The 20,674-nt window shown below is 37.6% G+C and overlaps 1 protein-coding gene across 3 annotated transcripts; it reads left to right on the top strand.

Moving 5' to 3' along the window:
* Window positions 1-7: 7 nt before the first annotated feature.
* LOC120635842 (zinc finger protein 572-like) lies at window positions 8-17,318 on the top strand. 3 transcript variants are annotated; one of them, XM_039907028.1, is made up of 15 exons: window positions 8-323; window positions 1,255-1,374; window positions 1,820-1,934; window positions 2,366-2,475; window positions 3,252-3,423; window positions 4,652-4,914; window positions 6,077-6,253; window positions 7,319-7,407; window positions 9,065-9,187; window positions 11,594-11,804; window positions 13,667-13,791; window positions 14,279-14,387; window positions 14,770-14,868; window positions 14,983-15,099; window positions 17,131-17,318. In XM_039907028.1, exons 1-15 carry the CDS (start codon window positions 195-197, stop codon window positions 17,266-17,268), a joined length of 2,097 nt encoding a protein of 698 aa, XP_039762962.1. In that variant the 5' UTR covers window positions 8-194; the 3' UTR covers window positions 17,269-17,318. The 3 variants fall into 3 exon arrangements, with proteins under 3 accessions (XP_039762962.1, XP_039762961.1, XP_039762963.1); XM_039907027.1 differs by having other exon boundaries at window positions 4,649-4,914; XM_039907029.1 differs by lacking the exon at window positions 14,770-14,868 and having other exon boundaries at window positions 4,649-4,914.
* The last annotated feature ends 3,356 nt before the right edge of the window (window positions 17,319-20,674 follow it).

The following is a 20,674-nucleotide window of genomic DNA, read 5'->3' as shown; positions in this document are numbered from 1 at the left end:
CCCTGTCTGCTGTTTGTGTTTATTTGTTTAATTTTCAGCTAAGATTTCATTATAAGTGTTTTTTTGTGAATGAAAATGATAAGTCGCTTACACGTAGTGTTAGGATCCTCTCTTAAGATTTTTAATGAAGAGCCGTAGAAGAAGAACCTGTTGTTCCAAGGTTCTGTTGAGACAATACTGAAAAACCGTAAAAAATGGAAAACAAGGAGGGCATTATGAACAATTTACTGTGTATGGCTTGTTTAAGTGTCGGTAGAAATATACGGGAGATTGCCGATGAGCAGCACAAAAAATTCTACTTGGACGCCCTGGAAGAAATACCTGTAAGCTAACATTTTTTTTTTTAAATAGCAATAATTGACCCAGATGGCCCATCTTTTTTTTTTTTTTTTAAATATACTACGACAATACACACATCGCCATTTAGCCCCAAAGTAAGCGTAGCTTGTGTTATGGGTACTAAGATAGCTGATGAATATTTTTTTATGAATACAATACACATAAATACTTATAATATACAGATAAACACCCAGACACTGAAAAACATTCATGTTCATCACACAAACATTTTTCAGTCGTGGGAATCGAACTCACGACCTTGGACTCAGAAAGCAGGGTCGCTGCCCACTGCGCCACTCGGCCGTCAAACCACCGCCACCTATAAACATAGCAGCACTTTGCAGGGTTTTCAAGGAACAAGTTGAAACATGCTGCCATCTGGCTGGCTGGGTCCATCAACCTGTGTAGGGATTAAGCCTCATCATCATATTCATATTATCGGCCCACCACAAGGCACAGGTCTCCTTCCACTTTGAGATGGGGTTCAAATTCAAATTCAAATTTCAATAGTTGTAGTCCACCATGCTCGCCCAGTGCGGATTGGTGGACTCCGTACACCTTAGAGAACATTATGGAGAACTCTCAGTTCTCGTTTCCTCATGATGTTTTCCTTCACCTTTTTCAAACTTCAACGGTGAAGGAAAACATTGTGAGGCAAGTAATATATTTATTGCTAAAAACTCACATAATTTAGAAAAATTAGAGGTGCATACTGGGATATCAACTCAATCCCTCGTAAGTGAAGTTTAAGTTCTACCCACTGGGCTATCACTGCTTCTATTTACAGTGATTTTCAAATTTATTGAAAGTAAGAGTTTGCTGCCTAGAACCTAGAAGCGAACCCCCTACTGTAGTTATGTCTTAGTTGAAAATTCCAACCACTAATCTAATGAACTAATATTGGAACTGTTACAGCTAAGCAACATGAATATTGGACCCAGAGTTTGCTGGGAATGCGACGCCATGCTTCGTAAAGTGCTGTCTTTCAAAGAACAAGTCAAAGACTGCTATAGGATCCTGCTGACTTATGCTGAGGTAGGTTGAAAACTTATGTAAGCTCAACTTTGGTAAAGTTTTTTGTGGGTTTCTCCTTAGAACAGGTTGTGTTTGTGTATGATTAAACAAAATCCAAGGCTAAAACTCCTGGCAAAAAAACTTAGCATCCTCAACAAAGTCAAGTGCTACTTAACACTGGAACAGCTTCTGACCCTGTCCTAACCTAGCCCAAGTTTGGTTTTGTGTGAAGTACTGTATGTACTGTGCCATTTATTAACCATATAAACCAGCTTGTGTTTTTTTTATATGATGTTAAGTGGAAAACTATCACCTATGAACATAACAAAACATCCCAGGTTATGCAAGGAACACATCCTGCATGTACTATGTGTAAATCTACGAGTCATCACTGGCAATATGACTTGAGGGATTTTGGACAAAATTGATGTTGAATGGCTAGTTATATACCGATGTATTGTTTCAGAGCATACACGATAACTCCTTACTGGCAATATCCAGGCCGCCGCGGTTGAAAGTACATAATAACGATGTAGTTATCATCACACCATGTGAAGATGGTCTCAATGTCAAACTTGAGGGTAAATCTATTGAGTTTTTATATGAATATGTCTTCAAATTTGCTTCCATAGTTGGAGGTCTTACCATCTTATGCAAATATTGAGTGATTACCCTCAAACTATTACCGGCTTTCTCCAGGGCGTGTCTCCTCAGAATAAGGATGGTTTAAGCATTTGTTTACTGCGCTGGCTAAGTATGGTTACCTAGAGTTCACTCTTCATATAGAACGTTATGAAGAACCCTCAGGCATGAAGGTTTCTTCACAATGTTTTTCCTTTACAGTTAAAGCAAGTGATATTTTATATTTATTATTTTATAATTGCTAAAGTTAAAAACCACATAACTTAGACGTGTGTGCCGAGATTCTAACTCAGCTCCCTGAAAGTGAAGCCGAAGTCCTAACCATTAGGCTATCAGCGCATACGCCTCTACAAGAATTTATTTATTTCAGATCAGGAGAAGCAAATAATAAGTTATCAAACTGATTGCTTGGGCAAAGGTCCAGTTGAAGACATACAAACCGTGATGTGTGATGTTAAAAGAGACCGGAGGAAAAAGAAGGTAAGACCTACTTTAGCGTGAGGGCCGAAGGAAATTGCCTGTCAATATAACTCCAAACTAAAAAAAAGAATCATTGATTTCTCAATTATTTGATTTTGTTAGTTAGTTTTATTGTTTGTTTGTAAAAATGTACACTGCACAGTAAAAATGCACTGAGCTAATTCGTTATTATCCTTACAAAGAACACACAGGTTTTTTTACTGCAGTTCTCTCTGCAGTATAGTCTAGGGCATTCAAATCACTGTAACCATCAATTCTCTTGCTTGAATAAATGATTATTATTATTAATTATCATCGTAGTTTCATCAGAAAACGTTATAATTTAAGATGTTTGCTTATGATACTTTCACGGCCATTTACTCTGATATCTGGTAAGTCATTGGTGTAGATTAGAAAAAATTAAAGGCCTAGTAGGCTACCTTGCGATACTCCATATACAGTAAAAGCAACGCGACCTAATCCGATATTTGTTTTTATTATTTTAGATCCTCAGCAATCATTAATTTCTCAGAGATTAAAACTATCCCATCTATTCATTCTAAGCCATAAAAAGGCTACAACCTTTATTATTTTAAATCCCACGGGAAAGGTTCCTTGGTGATAAAAAGTATCCTATGTCTTTCTTCTGGCTAATGATTGAAAGTATCCCATCTTCTCCATCATTGATGCAAACTATATAATTGAATAACAACATTCGTGCAATGGTCGAGGCCATAATACAAATGACAAAATAAAAAAAACAAAAAGATGCACCCAAGTAGTATGATATTTTGCAGAACACCTTAAAAACTCGTAGAAAATCTTCCCGCTCAAAACGTATATTAAAAAAAAACGTCGAATCCACGGCCGGGAATGAGAACAGTCAAACAGACTTCATCAAAGTGGAGGTCGACCTTGAGACTCGTGTCAAAATTGGCGTTGACGTCAAAGCGGAGGTTGACAATGACGGTGAGTGTATTCATTTATTTTTACATCTTATTAGTAACGCAGGGTTTTTTACACAAACTAGATGGAACTACACTATTTATTGATAACTAAAACACAAATAAATGAAAGATGAATTAAACATTATACAAGACATGATATTATTACGTGTAAATGAAAACCTAAAAAATACTTCACACAGGCTTTAGAGTTAAGAGAATTATCTTTGAAACTGATATGGCAGTATTTGAGTAAACCACTGCCATAATTTTTACTGAAAGAAATTCAGATACAGCCATACCTTCTAATGCAAAATTAAAATAATGTGACTCCTGTCACTTTATTAGGTCACGCGTCGCGTAGCGTAGGTACTATGCGCGTGTCGGTCTTTTATCATAAATAGGGTTGTCATAAGTAAACCCTTAGAATGTTTTTATTCGTTTGTATGGAAAAATAAATATGCAAATTTATATTTTTATAGGATGATTCCTTATGAAATATTCTTTTGCATCCTTCAATAGTATTTCGTAATTCTGTAACACGATGTATATTATATTTTGATACCCGGTCTGATATTTAACATAGGTTCCTATTAGAAGTTAAGTATGAAAAGTATTTATTGGTAAAATAAAAGATTAAAAGTTGAAACACGATGACTGAGATATTAAATCAAAATCTATAACTACACAAAAGCTTAAAACAAGTGGGTACATATAAAACTTTTGAAATCTTAATTTAATATCAAAGTTATTATATAAATAAAGGCGTAGTCGGTGGCCACCATAGTGGCAATTGTGACTGCCTAAAACCATCTACTTTGTTTGAGTTTAATGGACTATTTGGCCACCGACTACACACTATTTGTTAAAAACGTAGCGTGTACTTCATATATGCACAAGTATGTCGTGCATGCATTTACTTTACGTCTTCAAATATTAGTATTATAAAAGCTTTTGCTTACTTCCCCCGGCAAGCATCGCTTGTTGACGGCCGATTGGCGCAGTGGGTAGCGACCCTGCTTTCTGGGTCCAAGGCCGTGGGTTCGGTTCCCACATGTGGAAAATGTTTTGTGATGTTAATTGCCAGAGAGTCGCAGGTTCAAGTCCTTTCGGTTCCGAAAATATTTATATGCATTTTAAATGTATAAAATTGATGATTCCTTCGAGTGTAGGTAAAAACAATAATAAATAATGAAATTGTACTACCCAGTTGTATATAAAGCAATTTTTCTGTTGGTTTTTTGTTTCAGAAGATAGTTTTTCAAATGGAGGCAGTATAAAATCATTTGACTCCGACAAAGATACTCTTGGCGACATAGACAGTAAAATACAAACTTTTTTGGAGGACATAAAAAATAATAAAGACAAAACAACGAGAGTGAAGAAAAAAAAAAAAGACACAGACAAAGGTGCCAACGGCGATATAGATAATGAAATTCAAACGTTTTTGGACGATATAAAAAATGGCAAAGATAATTCTATGAAAGTAAAGAAGAGAAAGAGTTCAGAGAAAAAGGTGATTTTATATGTAAACCTTTGTAAAGCATTATTACGAATTAACTTGGGGGATTTTTTATTGTTCTGGTCTAGTCTATTATTTACTATATGACTGGACTGGACTGGACTCGACTCGACTGGACTAAACTAGACTCGACTTGACTTAACTCGATTCGACTCGACTGGACTGGGCTCGGCTGGACTAAACTCGACTCGACTGGACTGGACTGGACTCGACTCGACTGGACTAAATTCGACTTAACTGGACTCGACTCGACTGGTCTCGACTGGACTCGACTCGACTGGACTAAACTCGACTCGACAGGACTAGCATCGACTCGACTGGACGGGACTCGACTTGACTGGACTGGGCTGGACTGGACTGGACTTGACTCCACTCGACTGGACTGGACTGGACTAGACTCGACTGGACTTGACTCCACTCGACTGGACTGTACTGGACTCGACTCGACTGGACTAAACTTGACAAGACTGGACTCGACTGGACTCGGCTGGACTCGACTGGACTAAACTCGACTTGACTGGACTGGACTTGACTTGACTTAACTGGACTCGACTCGACTGGATTGGGCTGGACTAAACTCGACTTGACTGGACTGGACTGGACTGGGACTTGGGGACTATTGTTTTTATAATAACTTTGATATTAAAGTGTGGTCAATTCCCGGAATGACTGGGTCAAACCATCATCACCTAACCTTTACTGTCATTTAAGTCTTTTAGAGTCATTTTAATCAAGATATTTTTAAATATTTGGAATGTTTCATAATAAGCTAAAATAATTAAACGCAATCCAATCCAAAAACGTCTTGAAGGGTAACCTAAAGATATTTAAATTATGTACATACACGCCGTTACTAGAAAAAATACTACACTAAAAAGCTAAAACTCTCCTACTTTAATTATTAAGTATTTATTCTAGAAACTTCCAAATATAGTTATTCGAAAGTGCTCTGTTATATCTACATTCTCATATTAGCTACTTTTTCGATTGTAACTTGATTTTTGTAGTTAACGACACTTTAGCTTTAGGACGGCAGTACAGGTTAAACCCTCATTGTTGGAGGAGACTCGTGCCCTGTAGTTGGTCGATTCCAAATTATATCAATTTTGACGATGATGTGATGAAAGCAGCCTTAACACTGTCCGCCATTTTCCAGATGTCAAAACATGAAAACATACTCACCGTAGATCTCTCCTATGATGAGATGCAGACAGAGAGGTCCGCGCTCGCGCGGAGAGAGAGCTATTTGCAGGCGCAGTACAAGTGTGCGTCATGTTTGCTTGTCTTCAACTGCGCAACGTCTCTGCAAACGCACCAATTAAAGAAGCATAAGGTAGGTTTAAATTGCTTAGACTTAGCGCGGTCAAAGATCATGAAGTTTTTAGCCCTACGCCACAGTTTTCAGTTCAAAAGTAAATAGATTTTCTGAATAAAAAAAATAGGTGTATTAAGAAACACCCTGTAGCAAGTGTGAGAGCTGCGGTGCGGTAGCAGTGTTTTTTTTGCATTCCACAATAAGCTAGCCCTTGTCTGCAATCTCACTTGATGTTAATTGCTGTGCAGTCGAAAATGCTAGCGGAGTCATCTTATACAGGTATGACTGTTATATTAAAAAATACCTCTAAGGTTTCTACACGGAGTCGTTATGGAACGCGAAATCGCTTGGCGACACGACTCGGACCAGAGAAAATTATAAATATCTAAAACCGGGAATCGAATCCACGACCTAAGTCCACAGCACTCTCCATTGCGCAGGACAGTTCTCGTGTCCATAACAGTTCCAGTCATTAACTTCAGCGAAACAAAAGTGTTCAAACACTCTTTCTACAGAACTTATAGTTCAGAGGGAAATGAACCTTGTCACATATGTTTCAAGGCTCAAAATCCACAGCCAGCGCTATTGGTGATCGTTTGAAAAGATCAATAGTCTTCATAGGTACGTAATTATGGCCACGTGAGGCCTAACACCATAGAATTAGGAACGTACAGAAGCCGTGTACACGACTAATATTGAAGCATCAAAAACCACTCCACTTTAGTTGTGTTTCTCGAACAAACGGTTAGTCAATTCATACCATTTAGCATGTGACAGTAATTATTTTACCTCTAATGTTTAAAAGTTCACCATAAAATGGAGAAATTGGGAAAAGTTTGTGAGCTACCAACATTACGCGTTTCACTGTTTTTGGACACAATACACTGCATACAATAATTGCTGAATGAGCTCTCAGGTTGATGGACATAGAGCGCCTTTTTGTGGGACGTGTTATTAGGGTAGGCAGTGCATTTGTGCTTATATGAAGTGCACGTCACTGACCATCAGCTGGGCGATTTGCTTGATCCGTCAATTAGGTATTACTGTAAAACTCTTGAGCTATTTTTTTTTTATTCCCATCAGGTGACTGGTGATTACATATGCTCGATATGTCAGACCGTAGTGACGTCTGTGGACGCGTTCACTGCACACTACAAGAGACATATGAAAAGGTCAGCTTTTAATCTTAAGGTTTATATATATACCACGGTGCGGTGATAGCGCATTGGGTAGGCTCGACTTCACTTTCGGAGGGCCGAGTTCGTATCCTGTTTAATGTTTAAATAGTTATAAATTACTACATGTGCCCTGCGGCCTCGCCCGCGTAATTTTGGGAGGCAGCGTACTGCTACATAGTCACACCTATAGTCATATTTGAGATATTGAGATTTTTTCATAAACATTTTTTTATCTTCCGTAATTTTTTTTTCATTGAAAAGTATACTATATTATTTTTAATACCTCCAACAATATGTATCAAAAGTTTCGTGAAGATCGGTTCAGTAGTTTTCGCGTGAAAGCGTAACAAACAAACTTACAATCACATTTATAATGTTAGTAGGGATACCTGATACCTTCAGTGATACCTTCTATCAAGAAGAGTTTTTGGTTCAACCTTTTATTACGGCTCTCCTACCGTCGATGCCGAAATTAGTATATGCCTTTCACATCAGTCTTATAGCGACTGTAGCGTCATCTAGTAGGAAACGTTGCAGTTTCGATCTACTTTTTTTTTTGAAACAAGAGACGACACATTGCTTTTTTATATTTTTTATAATTTTTATTAGTGTTTTTACCTACACTTGGAGGAATTATCAATTTTAGAAATTTAAAATGCATAAATTTTTTTTTTTTTATCGTGAAGTCGGGTTTCAGTCATCAAAGTTCTGAAATCTTAGAAGACCAATATGCGCATAGTAGGATAGTACCACGCGACGGGTACGTTTACAATAGATTGAATAAGTGACATGAGTGATTTTAATTTTTCACGTGATGTTAGGTCTGTATCTCATGATTTCTTTCAGTAAAAACTATGGCAGTGGTTTACCTACTCAAAAACTAATATGTTTTCGGTTTCACAGATAAGTCCAGAGACAGTACGTAATGTACCTCTAAAGCCTGTGCAGTATTATTTCGGTTTCATTAACACGTTGTATTTATTTATTATCAGCTTTTCAAGGTAAACAAACAGTACTATCTATCAATCTATATATATAAAAGAGAAAGTGTGGGTATGTTCCCTATAGGCTCCGAAACGGCTGGACCGATTTCAATGAAACTTTCAGGGAATCTCCGGATTGACCTGGCGAGTAATCCTGTAAGGTTTGGTGACGATCGGAGCACTCCTATTTTTGAACTGTCAAATACAGCTTTTATTTACTATGACAATATTCTACTGTTGGGTGTACATGGGTGTAGATAATGATCGTAACCGCTCGAGAAGAGAATAGAAGATAATGAATACGGAGAGAAATAAATGATTTAATATATTAAGAGAAATTAAATTAAAAATTTAATGATGTAAGTTCATTGTTTAAATAAAATAAAGCAAAATCTAGCCCGGCGAAGCGGGCTGGGTACGCTAGTTACACAATAAAGTAACGCCGTATTTTTATATCAAATAAACCAATGATGTTTCCACAACTTAGTTATACATATACGATAACATTAACCGCAATTGCTTAGGAATAAGTACATACCGAGCGAAAATTATACGAAAAAAAAAAAAAAAAAACATAAGCTCATAATACTTAAAAACTTCCAATTTTGACACGCAAAAATATCCTCACGATAAAATATTTAAAAAAAAAACGTTCGCCTCCGCCACAGATACGAATGTGCGATCTGTCACAAACGGTCGACCGACATCAAATCCATACAGCAGCATCTTCACACACGACACCAGATAACGCTCAAGAAGTACAAATGCAAATCGTGCGGGAAAGTTTCCAAGTAAGTGCATTATGTAATTCAAAATTCTAAAATTCTTCATTCATGTAGGCACATCGGCCGATTGGCGCAGTGGGCAGCGACCCCGCTTTCTGAGTCCAAGGCTGTGGGTTCGATTCCCACAACTGGAAAATGTTTGTGTGATGAACATGAATGTTTTTCAGTATCTGGGTGTTTGTCTATATATTATAAATATTTATGTGTATTACATTCATAAAAATATTCTTCAGTTATCTTAGTATTCATAACACAAGCTTCGCTTACTTCGGGACTAGATGGCGATGTGTGTATCGTCGTAGTATATTTATTTATTTATTATATTTATTTAAGTGCAATATATAATACAAAATTCTAAAATTCTTCATTCATGTAGGCACATCGGCCGATTGGCGCAGTGGGCAGCGACCCCGCTTTCTGAGTCCAAGGCCGTGGGTTCGATTCCCACAACTGGACAATATTTGTGTGATGAACATCAATGTTTTTCAGTATCTGGGTCTTTATCTATATATTGTAAGTATTTATGTGTATTGCATTCATAAAAATATTCATCAGTTATCTTAGTACCCATAACACAAGCTACGCTTACTTTGGGACTAGATGGCGATGTGTGTATTGTCGTAGTTTAATTATTATTTATTTATTTATTATTATATGTTTAGGCGCGAGGAGTTTTATTTTAAAACACAATTCATGATACAAATGGTACCTTTTTTTCATTAATGAGTAATAATAAAGACGATTTTTCTTTCTTTCTCTCTCTTTATAATGAATAGCTGGCATCCTCTGTGCTATTACCATTTTGCCACGCACGTGCTAAAAAAATATAAATATGGGAGGCCAAGGTATTCACTTATTCACTATAATAGCCACAATGTGCAGGATGGCACTTAGATCTTTCATTAATTAACAGTATTATTGAAGCTAAATACCTAGTTTCTTAGCAGTAATCATTTATTCTCATGACTATTATTCTTCCTTCCTATTAAAGTATTCATTTAATAAAAGACATCTTTAAAGCCCACCAACCTGCTTTAGAGCAGTGTGAGTCTGTACTCTATAAACCTGACTTCCCAAAGAGTGAAATAAAACAACTGGACCAACTCTAATACTGTATATTAAGCTTCTCTATAATTCATATTACTTGTTACCTTTAAATGACTCTACTACCAGTTCGGAATGCTGTCTTCGGCAGAGAAGACCACTGGCAAGAAACTCTACCGTTGCTCTTTTATTCAATCAATTAAAACAACTTATAAACACAATTACAACATTGTCATATGTTATAACGCTAAGCCCTTTGATACAAGACATATAAGAAAGGTCAAACATAACTACTATGATCACTTATAACATCAGGACTTTTGGAACAAGTTGTTTGTATAGAGCAACCTCTGCTACATACGCTATCTGTATAAAATAATGCTAGGGCTCCATATATTATACCTGAATAACCCAAAGAATATAAGAGATATACTTATCTGATGCCACATCAGGTACCAACATAGTACCAACAACTTATCTCAACACCATCACCAATACATACGACTCTTGTTTCGTCACAACAATATTTCCTTAAGTATATCGTTTCCATTATAAATTATCTATTCCCAATTTGTAACGTTCTATCCACAATACTTTACTTAATCTCCTTTTCTCAATTAATTAATTAAAATCCGTGCTAACTTTTCCTCTCCCGCCAATCGATCTTGTCTAACTCGCGTCTCCCGCTATAGATCCTATATTTTTCTTTGACAGTCTACTAAAGGCCATTATTCTAATTTCAATACACTATCAATGAGTATACAAACTATGATTTGTTGATATATTTATTATAATCATCGGGTTTATCATAGATAAAGTGCTATAATTCCCTATTTCCTAACACACGCATAAAACCAATAATGTGTGACACCTTTGTTATATTGAATGTACGTTCATAAAAACATTTCTAAATTTAAGAAAAAATGTGACTGCAATAATTTAAACATTAGAAGTAAGAATAGACTTACAGTGCAATATACTAGGTTAAATAAAATTCATAATTCGTTTAAAAGAAATTGCATACAATTCTACAATAAACTACCAATTGACATCTTGGGAAGGATCTTAAAAAGTTCAACGTTTGTATTAAACGTAATCGATAAAAAAAGCTTGGGTGTGAATTATTGCTCTAACCAGGTTGCTCTTCTAATAATTTTAAATGACATTGTGAGAGAGGTGATAACAAAAAAACACACCCGGCGAAGTTTGTTGTGGGCTTCTTCTGTGGACCAGGACGCATTTGGAACCCTCGTTGCTTTAGTTTTAAGTTATAAGTATCTCACTACAGTGTAATTCTATTGTACGCATCAAAAGTGCCACCTATGGGCCTACTTGAATAAAGATATTTTTGACTTTTACCTTTTGCAGGTCTCTAGACACACACCGCTATCACTGCGACATGCACAAGTCGCGCGTACAATGCCCGCAGTGTGATAAGACCTTTAGCCACCGCGCGGGTCTTATGAACCACAGGCTGGCAGTCCACGAGTCCCAAAACCAGTTCCCGTGTACGCTCTGCGATAAAGTGTTCAGATGGAAGACCAGTCTGAAGAGACACTTAGAAAAGCACAACTCTGAGGTGAGTAGGTACATCAATGCTAAAACAGTAATTTCCAGACTTTGTTCATTTAAGCTCCCATAGATCTTTTTGACGACCGACTGCTGTTGCCCGCGACTTCTGTTGATTTTGTTTTTAAAGTATTCAGTATCGCTAAGCCTTAAATGAGTATAGTTGTATATACATATAACATGTGACTGTAAATTAATTATAGACAAATAATTTGCAATAAAATAAAATTGTGACTTTACTTAAAGATCTAAGCTATCCTATCTCTTAAGTTGGACCAGACTGCTCACGGTGTGCCAATTTAATTTAAAATCGGTTAAGTAGTTTAGGAGTCCATCGCGGACAAACATCGTGACAGGAGATTTATATATATTAAGATGTGTGTGTGCAATAAAGACTTAAAACAAAACAAACAATTTTCTTTGTTCATTTAAACACCGATAGCTCTTTTTGACGACCTCCCAGCGCAGGGTTTCAAGTAGGTGGGCCCGGGTTCGGTTCCCAGCACAGGCAATTTTTTAATTTCTGAATTTTTTCTGGTGTGGTAAAACTTTGTTCACTGCGATTTAGCGACCTAGCGCGTAAGTAGGATGTCGCGTAGAAAACGATTAGAGGCATGGAGTTAGCCCGCTTTCCATCTTACACTGCATTACTACTTAGCACCAGGTGAGATTGCAGTCAGTAATAAATAAATAATAAATAAATATACTACGACAATACACACATCGCCATCTAGCCCCAAAGTAAGCGTAGCTTGTGTTATGGGTACTAAGATGACTGATGAATATTTTTTTATGAATAATATACATAAATACTTATAATATATAGGTAAACACCCAGACGCTGAAACATTAATTATGTTCATCACACAAACATTTTCCAGCTGTGGGAATCGAACCCACGGCCCTTGACTCAGAAAGCAGGGTCGCTGCCCACTGCGCCAATCGGCAGTCAATGGCTTATTTGTTGTGAAATAAAAAGATTATAGTCGTAAAAATATAATAGGCCCGTTTTGACATTTGTGCAAGACCATAGAATGTAACTTGGAATGAAACTGAAAGAAACAATAAAATAAAAATCAATTACATACAGTGTTTTAAAAAATACGTAAATTTTTTTGCGACGTTAAATAATATGAAAGAATATATCGCGAGTATTCTTTTTGCGCTTACTTTATCGTAGCATGCAATTTATAATTGTTGCGAAACGTTCCGAAAACAGTTACGTTCTTAGTCTTTTTTTTTTTTTATACTAGAGCTGTAACCATTTTTTTACTGAATATCGAAATTAAATATTGTGTAGTTATCTTTACTGCAAAGAATGAGCTTGGTTCTCAAAATGGGTTCTAAATAATGAGTCTGAGATGATGTATCTGACCAAGCGGCACATGACTGAAGCGTCCCCGCGCGCACTGCGCAGTTTTTCGTTCCTCATCTTGTAAAGTTGACTGTGCGCTCGTTTAAGTTTGATATATATTGTTTACTATTACGTTAACTATGGCTCTTCTATTTTGGACATTAATTTAAACATAGTGATTTGACTCGATTTTTGTGTTTGTTGTTATATAGTACTAACTCTGTTTCAACATGTTGAAAAGTGGACGTATAATCAACAGCCAGTCACGCGTATTGGTTGTGAAGTTAAAGGAATACTTTGAACGAACGAACACTTTACAATACATAATAATATCAATCAAGTACTGATAAAAACTTGAATTGATTTATCGTGAGTATCGAGTCACTCCACTCTCAAAATCAGTTGAGTCATACACTCTTTGTTACAAACACACGTTTTCTAATAAGTTTAAACTATTTATAGAAAATTACCATTGTATTTTTTTTTCGTATCATTTATTTAATTATTGATTTTTTCAGGAAACTAACACGATATCAACGAACAAAGCGTACTGCGAAGCTTGCGATATCGGGTTTTCGTCTGTTTGTTCTTTACAGCGCCACCTCCGCAACAGTCTCAAGCACGTCACCTATGATCAACTCAAGTGAGTGTTCACGCATATTTGTTTATTTATTTCTATTGGCACAACTAAAAATAGAAACACATGTGTTTTAGTTATTGATAAAACTAGCCTTAGGTTACTACATTAGGTTATACATGATTTAATAATATTAATGATAATAGTTTTTATTTGATTGAAAGTAAATTTAAAAAATAAATACTGAGGACCCCGAAACTAGGTTATCCCGTGTATTAGGTACAGTACCTCACCATGTGTGTGTACCAACATTCATTTTATTATGTGTATAAGTGTGTGTGTGTGTGTGCGTGTGTGTACGTGCGTGTGTGTACGTGTACAAAACACAAGTTAGCCCGACAGATGGCGCTGGGGTCCGCTAGTATAAATATAAAATTGTGTGTTTGTAAAATTTTTGGATGGGGGAAATGTGTTGTGATATCGATCACATTTTTAATAATTGTCGGCCTATGACTGCCTGTTTTTTTTTAATTACTCTTTATTTTACGTTCAGATTTATCTGCGACCATTGTAACCAGCGTTACGTGGACAAAACCAAACTACGTGACCATATAGAGGAGAAACATTTATACCGGACTTTCCAGTGTCAGATCTGTCATAAGGTTAGTCTATCATTTATAGTTTTCGGTTCGGTTACTCTTTGGAATATGAAGATAAACCGAAATCACCAAAGCCAAACCAAACCAAATAGTTAAAGCAATTCTATAATAAAAAAAATATGACTTTTGGCTTTACAAACATTTTTAAAAAAACAGGGTTTTTTAAAAGTATTTTAAAAAGCAATATAGACATTGGCGGGAAAATTCTCTCCGTACAAAGAGAATATAAACACTACTTTTTTAAACATCCGATATTGAGGCAAAGATCGATACACCCAAAAATGCGTAGTTTTTCAATAGTCTAACAGTTATTTATTACATATTATAATATATGTAACTTTTGTTGTTACATTAAAATATAAGATTTTTCCTGTTTACGCTTTAGCCGTCCAAGAACCGAGTGGGGTTAGAACAGCACGTTCGCACAGTACACAAGGGGCGGCCCAACAACCGGATATGCCACCATTGCGGGAAAGGATTTCCGGTGAGAATAATATATATATATATAATCGTGTTAAGCCTCGGTAAGCTAGGTAACGTTTAAGTTTAAGTTAAGTTTAAATAATAAAGAGTTAAGTTAAACTACTTTTTTTTTCAGACTAAAGTACAGTTGGAGTCGCACATCCGCACTCACACAGGTGAAAGGCCGTTTATGTGCGAATATTGCCCCGCTACATTCTCGCAGCAATCAAACCTGTACAAACACCATAGACAAGTGAGTTTTTTTTCTTCCTTTGAAAACTTCCTTCAACTATTAATAACTGTAGTAAAATAAAAAAAAGGTTGCTGAGGCTACTATAATTGACATTAATCACTTTTTTCACCAAAGTATCAATTAGAGGCCGATATGGGCCTCATAAGAAGGCTCAGAGTCACTCAGCGGGCGATGGAGACAGCTATGCTCGGAGTATCTCTACGCGATCGAATCATAAATGTGGAGATTCGTAGAAGAACCAGAGTTACCGAAATAGCTCAACGAATCGCGAAGCTGAAGTGGCAATGGGCCGGGCACATAGTTCGGTGAAAGGATGGACGTTGGGGTACCAAGGTGCTGGAAAACCCGAACTGGTATGCGCAGCGTTGGTCGGCCCCCAACGAGGTGAACAGATGACATTAAGCACGTCGCAGGTAGCCGCTGGATCCAAGCGGCTCAGAACCGTGGAACTTGGAACGCCCTACAGAAGACCTATGTCCAGCAGTGGACGTCTATCGGTTGATGTGATGATGATGATGATGATCACTTAGATGTTACTTACTACGCTCTCAGAGCAGACTGACTCAGTAGCGTCGGGAGCCCAGTAATATTAAAAAGAAACCCGGCTAAGTTTGTTGTAGGCTTCATCTTAGACCAGGACGCGTTTGGAACCCTCGTAGCTTTAGTTTTAGACTTGACTTGACTTAACTCGACTCGACTGGACTGGACTCGGCTGGACTCGACTGGACTAAACTAGACTCGACTGGACTCGACTCGACTGGACTGGACTCGACTGGACTAAACTCGACTCGACTGGACTGGACTCGACTGGAAAAACTCGACTCGACTGGACTGGACTAAACTAGACTCGACTGGACTAAACTAGACTCGACTGGACTGGACTAAACTAGACTCGACTGGACTAAACTAGACTCGACTGGACTGGACTAGACTCGTCTTGACTGGACTGGACTCGACTGGATTGGACCGGACTCGACTGGACTAAACTAGACTCGACTGGATAGGACTCGACTCGACTGGTCTTGACTTGACTTAAATCGACTCGACTGGACTTATCTTGACTTAACTCGACTCGACTGGACTGGACTCGACTCGACTGGATTCGACTCGACTGGACGAGACTCGACTTGACTGGACTCGAATCAACTGGACTTGACTGGACTGGACGAGACTCGACTTGACTGGACTCGAATCAACTGGACTTGACTGGACTGGACTGGACTCGACTGGACTAGACTGGACTCGACTGCTACTCGAAAGCTACGAGGGTTCCAAACGAACCCTGGTCTAAGAAGAAGCCCACAACAAACTTAGGCGGGTGTTCTTTTTGTTATCAACCACTCACATTGTCATTAGAAAATATTTAAGAAGCACCCTGCATAGGGCAATTGTTCACAACCAAGCTTTTTTATCGTTTACGTAATCCTTTATTTTGTGTAGTCTAGTGTACTGCACTGCAAGTTTATTTTTGCTTCCAACGTTCAAATTATTGCAGTCACATTTTCTTTGAAATTTTGATATATTTTTGTGAATATACATTAAATTTTTAAATATGTTTTACTGGGATATTGCAATCAAAAGGAACGATCTAGAAACGATAGAATGATGCCTATACTCAGTTATTTCGTAGGTAATTATTCGGTACAAACACATTAAGTACCTACACTATGTTATTAAAATAGAAACTTTGTAACGTTAGAAAATATCCACACAATATTACGGTAAAAAGTTTTGCTTTGAAAGCTCCAGGATGTGCGAGTTCTATACATCAACAGAGGCGCCCTCTGCTTAGTAGGTAAAAACTTTGCGAAATCAAAAACGTTATCGGGTTTTCGACCTTAAAAGTTCGGAAATAAAACTTTTGCTCGAAAAATACTTGCAGCACGGTTGAACGCGGCAAGTCGTTTATAATGGGCTAATTAAGACGTATTTATGACGCCTGTACCATACGCTGTCACGCGCGATTTTGAACCTTGCGTGCCCAAGTTGTTGGTTGAATTTATATAGAACCTAAAATATTCTCATTTACAGGTTCATTTGAATATGAAGTCGAAGCGTTACCCCTTGTGTAAGAAGACCAAGATCGACGTGAACCAAGCCACCGACCCCCAGCCGACATTCCCTATAGCGATAATGCAATTTGTTCCTGAAAATGGATTTAGTTTTTAGCTTATTTATTATGAATATTATTTATGTAAAATGCAGTCGATTAATCAATATATACCTAATAATTTAAAACAAATTACTATTTCGTTGTTTTATTTAATACTGTTCAGTTATGCGTCCCTGGTAGCTTGAGCGTGGTCGTATTCATTATATTTTAATGATTTTATTAGGAAACTGGCGCATGCCCGCGACTTCGTTAGCAATCACTTCTATCAGTTTTAAGGAGTAAAACCATGTCAAAAATATAGCTAACTTCAGTAATTTCTAGAAATAATAATGGTATTTAGGTTATTCAAGGAATCAATTTAGGTGACGTCTCGTAATTTTGTTTTTGTAATATCATGGAAATGATATTTTATTGAGATTTTCTTGCAATAACGTAATTATAACAAGGATTTTAACTTTTGTTCTGAAAAATAACTCATTTTGGTTGGCTGCCGAATTTTCATTGAAAACATAACTTCTTAACATAGTTATCCATTTTAAAAGCACTAATACCTAAAAGACCAATACTTTTACTTAGAGATCCACCCATATACCTATGAGCTGTATGGTCTTCGAACTATGTTAGACACTAAGAGATGAGTATTTTTTTTTCACTGCAGGCCTCGCCTCTCATAGGAGAAACTGGTTTTGAGCAAAGGCTCACCATGATGCTCCAATGCAAGTTGGTGGCTACAGTATTATAAGTATAGAGGCTATAATTCAATGGTTAGGACATAAGCTGAGTTTTTGGTTCACTCGTTCAAATTGCGTGGCTAGCAATATATACTAATAAAAATAAAAAAGTATCTATTTTTTATCTATGTTGGGGTTAAATGTTGAATCCCGAATAGGTTTATCCCATCTTCTCCATCATCGATGCAAACTATACAACTTGCTAAATTTCATCAACATTGGTGCAACGGTTGAGGCCATAATACAAGTGACAAAATAAAACAAAACAAAAAGATGCACTTCGATGAGGTTAACAATGACGGTGAGTGTATTCATGTATTAACTAGATGGAACTACACTATTTATTGATAACTAAACCACAAATAAATGAAAGATGAATTAAAAATTTTACAAGACATGATGTTATTACGTGTAAATGAAAACCTAAAAAAATACTTTTTTGTTGGTTTTTTGTTTCAGAAGATAGTTTTTCAATTGGAGGCAGTATAAAATCATTTGACTCCGACAAAGATACTCTTGGCGACATAGACACTAAAATACAAACTTTTTGAAGGACATAAAAAATAATAAAATCAAAACAACGAGAGTGAAGAATAAAAAACGGACAAAGACAAAGTTGCTAACGGCGATATAGATAATGAAATTCAAACGTTTTTGGACGATATAAAAAATGGCAAAGATAATTCTATGAAAGTAAAGAAGAGAAAGAGTTTAAAGAAAAACGTGATTTTATATGTAAATCTTTGTAAAGCATTATGACGAACTAACTTAGGGGATTTTTTATTCTGTTCTGGTCTAGTCTATTATGTACTATATGACTGGACTGGACTCGACTGGATGGGACTCAACTCGACTGGACTAAACTCGACTCGACTGGACTTGACTTGACTTAACTTGACTAAACTCGACTCGACTGGACTTGATTGGACTCGATTGGACTGGACTCGACTGGACTACACTCGTCTCGACTGGACTTGACCTGACTTAACTCGACTCGATTGGACTGAACTAAACTCGACTCGACTGGACTACACTCGACTCGACTGGACTTGACTCGACTCGACTCGACTGGTCTAAACTGGACTCGACTGGACTGGACTTGACTGGAATTGACTCGACTGGACTGTGCGGGACTCGACTCGACTTGACTGTGCGGGACTCGACTCGACTGGACTGGACGGGACTCGACTGGACGGGACTCAACTCCACTCGACTCAACTGGACTGGACTCGACTCGACTGGACTGGACTTGACTGGAATCGACTCGACTGGACTGGACGGGACTCGACTGGACGGGACTCGACTCGACTGGACTGGACGGGACTCGACTGGACTGGACTCGACTGGACTAAACTCGAATCGACTTGACTTAACTCGATTCGACTGGACTAAACTCGACTCGACTGGACTGGTCTAAACTCGACTGGACTGGACTGGCCTCGACTCGACTCGACTGGACTGGACGTGACTGGACTCGACTGGACTCGACTGGACTGGACTGTGCGGGACTCGACTCGACTGGACGGGTCACGGGACTCAACTCGACTCTACTCAACTGGACTGGACTCGATTCGACTGGACTGGACTTGACTGGAATCGACTCGACTGGACTGGACGGGACTTGACTCAACTCACCTGGACTGGACTCGACTGGACGGGACTCGACTCGACTCGACTCAACTGGACTGGACTCGACTCGACTCGACTGGACTGGAAGGGACTGGACTCGACTGGACTAAACTCGAATCGACTTGACTTGACCTAACTCGATTCGACTGGACTGGACTCGACTTGACTGGACGGGACTCGACTTGACTTGACTTAACTCGACTCGACTTGACTTAACTCGATTCGACTGGACTGGACTCGACTCGACTTGACTTAACTTAACTCGACTCGACTGGACTGGACTCGACTGCTACTCGAAAGCTACGAGGGTTCCAAACGTACCCTGGTCTAAGAAGAAGCCCACAACAAACTTAGGCGGGTGTTCTTTTTGTTATCACCCTCTCACATTGTCATTAGAAAATATTTAAGAAGCAACCTGCTTAGAGCAATTGTTCACACCCAAGCTTTTTTATAGTTTACGTAATCCTTTATTTTGTGTAGTCTAGTGTACTGCACTGCAAGTTTATTTCTGCTTCTAACGTTCAAATTATTGCAGTCACATTTTCTGTGAAATTTTGATATATTTTTGTGAACATACATAAAATTTTCAAATATGTTTTACTGGGATATTGCAATCAAAAGGATCGATCTAGAAACGATTGATTGATGCCTATACTCAGTTATTTCATAGGTACTTATTCGGTACAAACACAATAAGTACCTACACTATATTATTAATATAGAAACTTTGTAACGTTAGAAAATATCACACAATATTACGGTAAAAAGTTTTGATACTTTGATAGCTCGAGGATGTGCGTGTTCTATACATCAACAGAGGCGCCCTCTGCTTTAGTAGGTAGAAACTGTGCAAAATCAAAATCGGTATCGAGTTTTCGCTCGGAAATTTTAAACTTTTGCTCGAAAAATATTTGCAGCACGTTTGAACGCGGCAAGTCGTTTATAATGGGCTAAATTTTTATTTTAAATTTATTTTACGGCCATTGAATCAAGTCCTTTATGGCCTTCCAAAAAAAATAACATTTTAGCTTAAACAAAGTAACATATATACCACAGACCAGTAAGATTTATATTTAGTCTATGGTCTAAGGAAGTCGTCAAA

This window comes from Pararge aegeria, chromosome 27 (assembly GCF_905163445.1).
Source record: "Pararge aegeria chromosome 27, ilParAegt1.1, whole genome shotgun sequence".
Lineage (NCBI taxonomy): Eukaryota > Metazoa > Arthropoda > Insecta > Lepidoptera > Nymphalidae > Pararge > Pararge aegeria.
This window is presented reverse-complemented; position numbering and strand designations above follow the sequence as displayed.

Coding starts and splice junctions, on each gene's coding strand:
- LOC120635842 (XM_039907027.1), top strand. CDS start 195: ATGGAAAACAAGGAGGGCATTATGAACAATTTACTGTGTATGGCTTGT. Junction 11,805..13,666: donor TAGAAAAGCACAACTCTGAG/GTGAGTAGGTAC, acceptor TGATTTTTTCAG/GAAACTAACACGATATCAAC. Junction 13,792..14,278: donor GTCACCTATGATCAACTCAA/GTGAGTGTTCAC, acceptor TTTTACGTTCAG/ATTTATCTGCGACCATTGTA.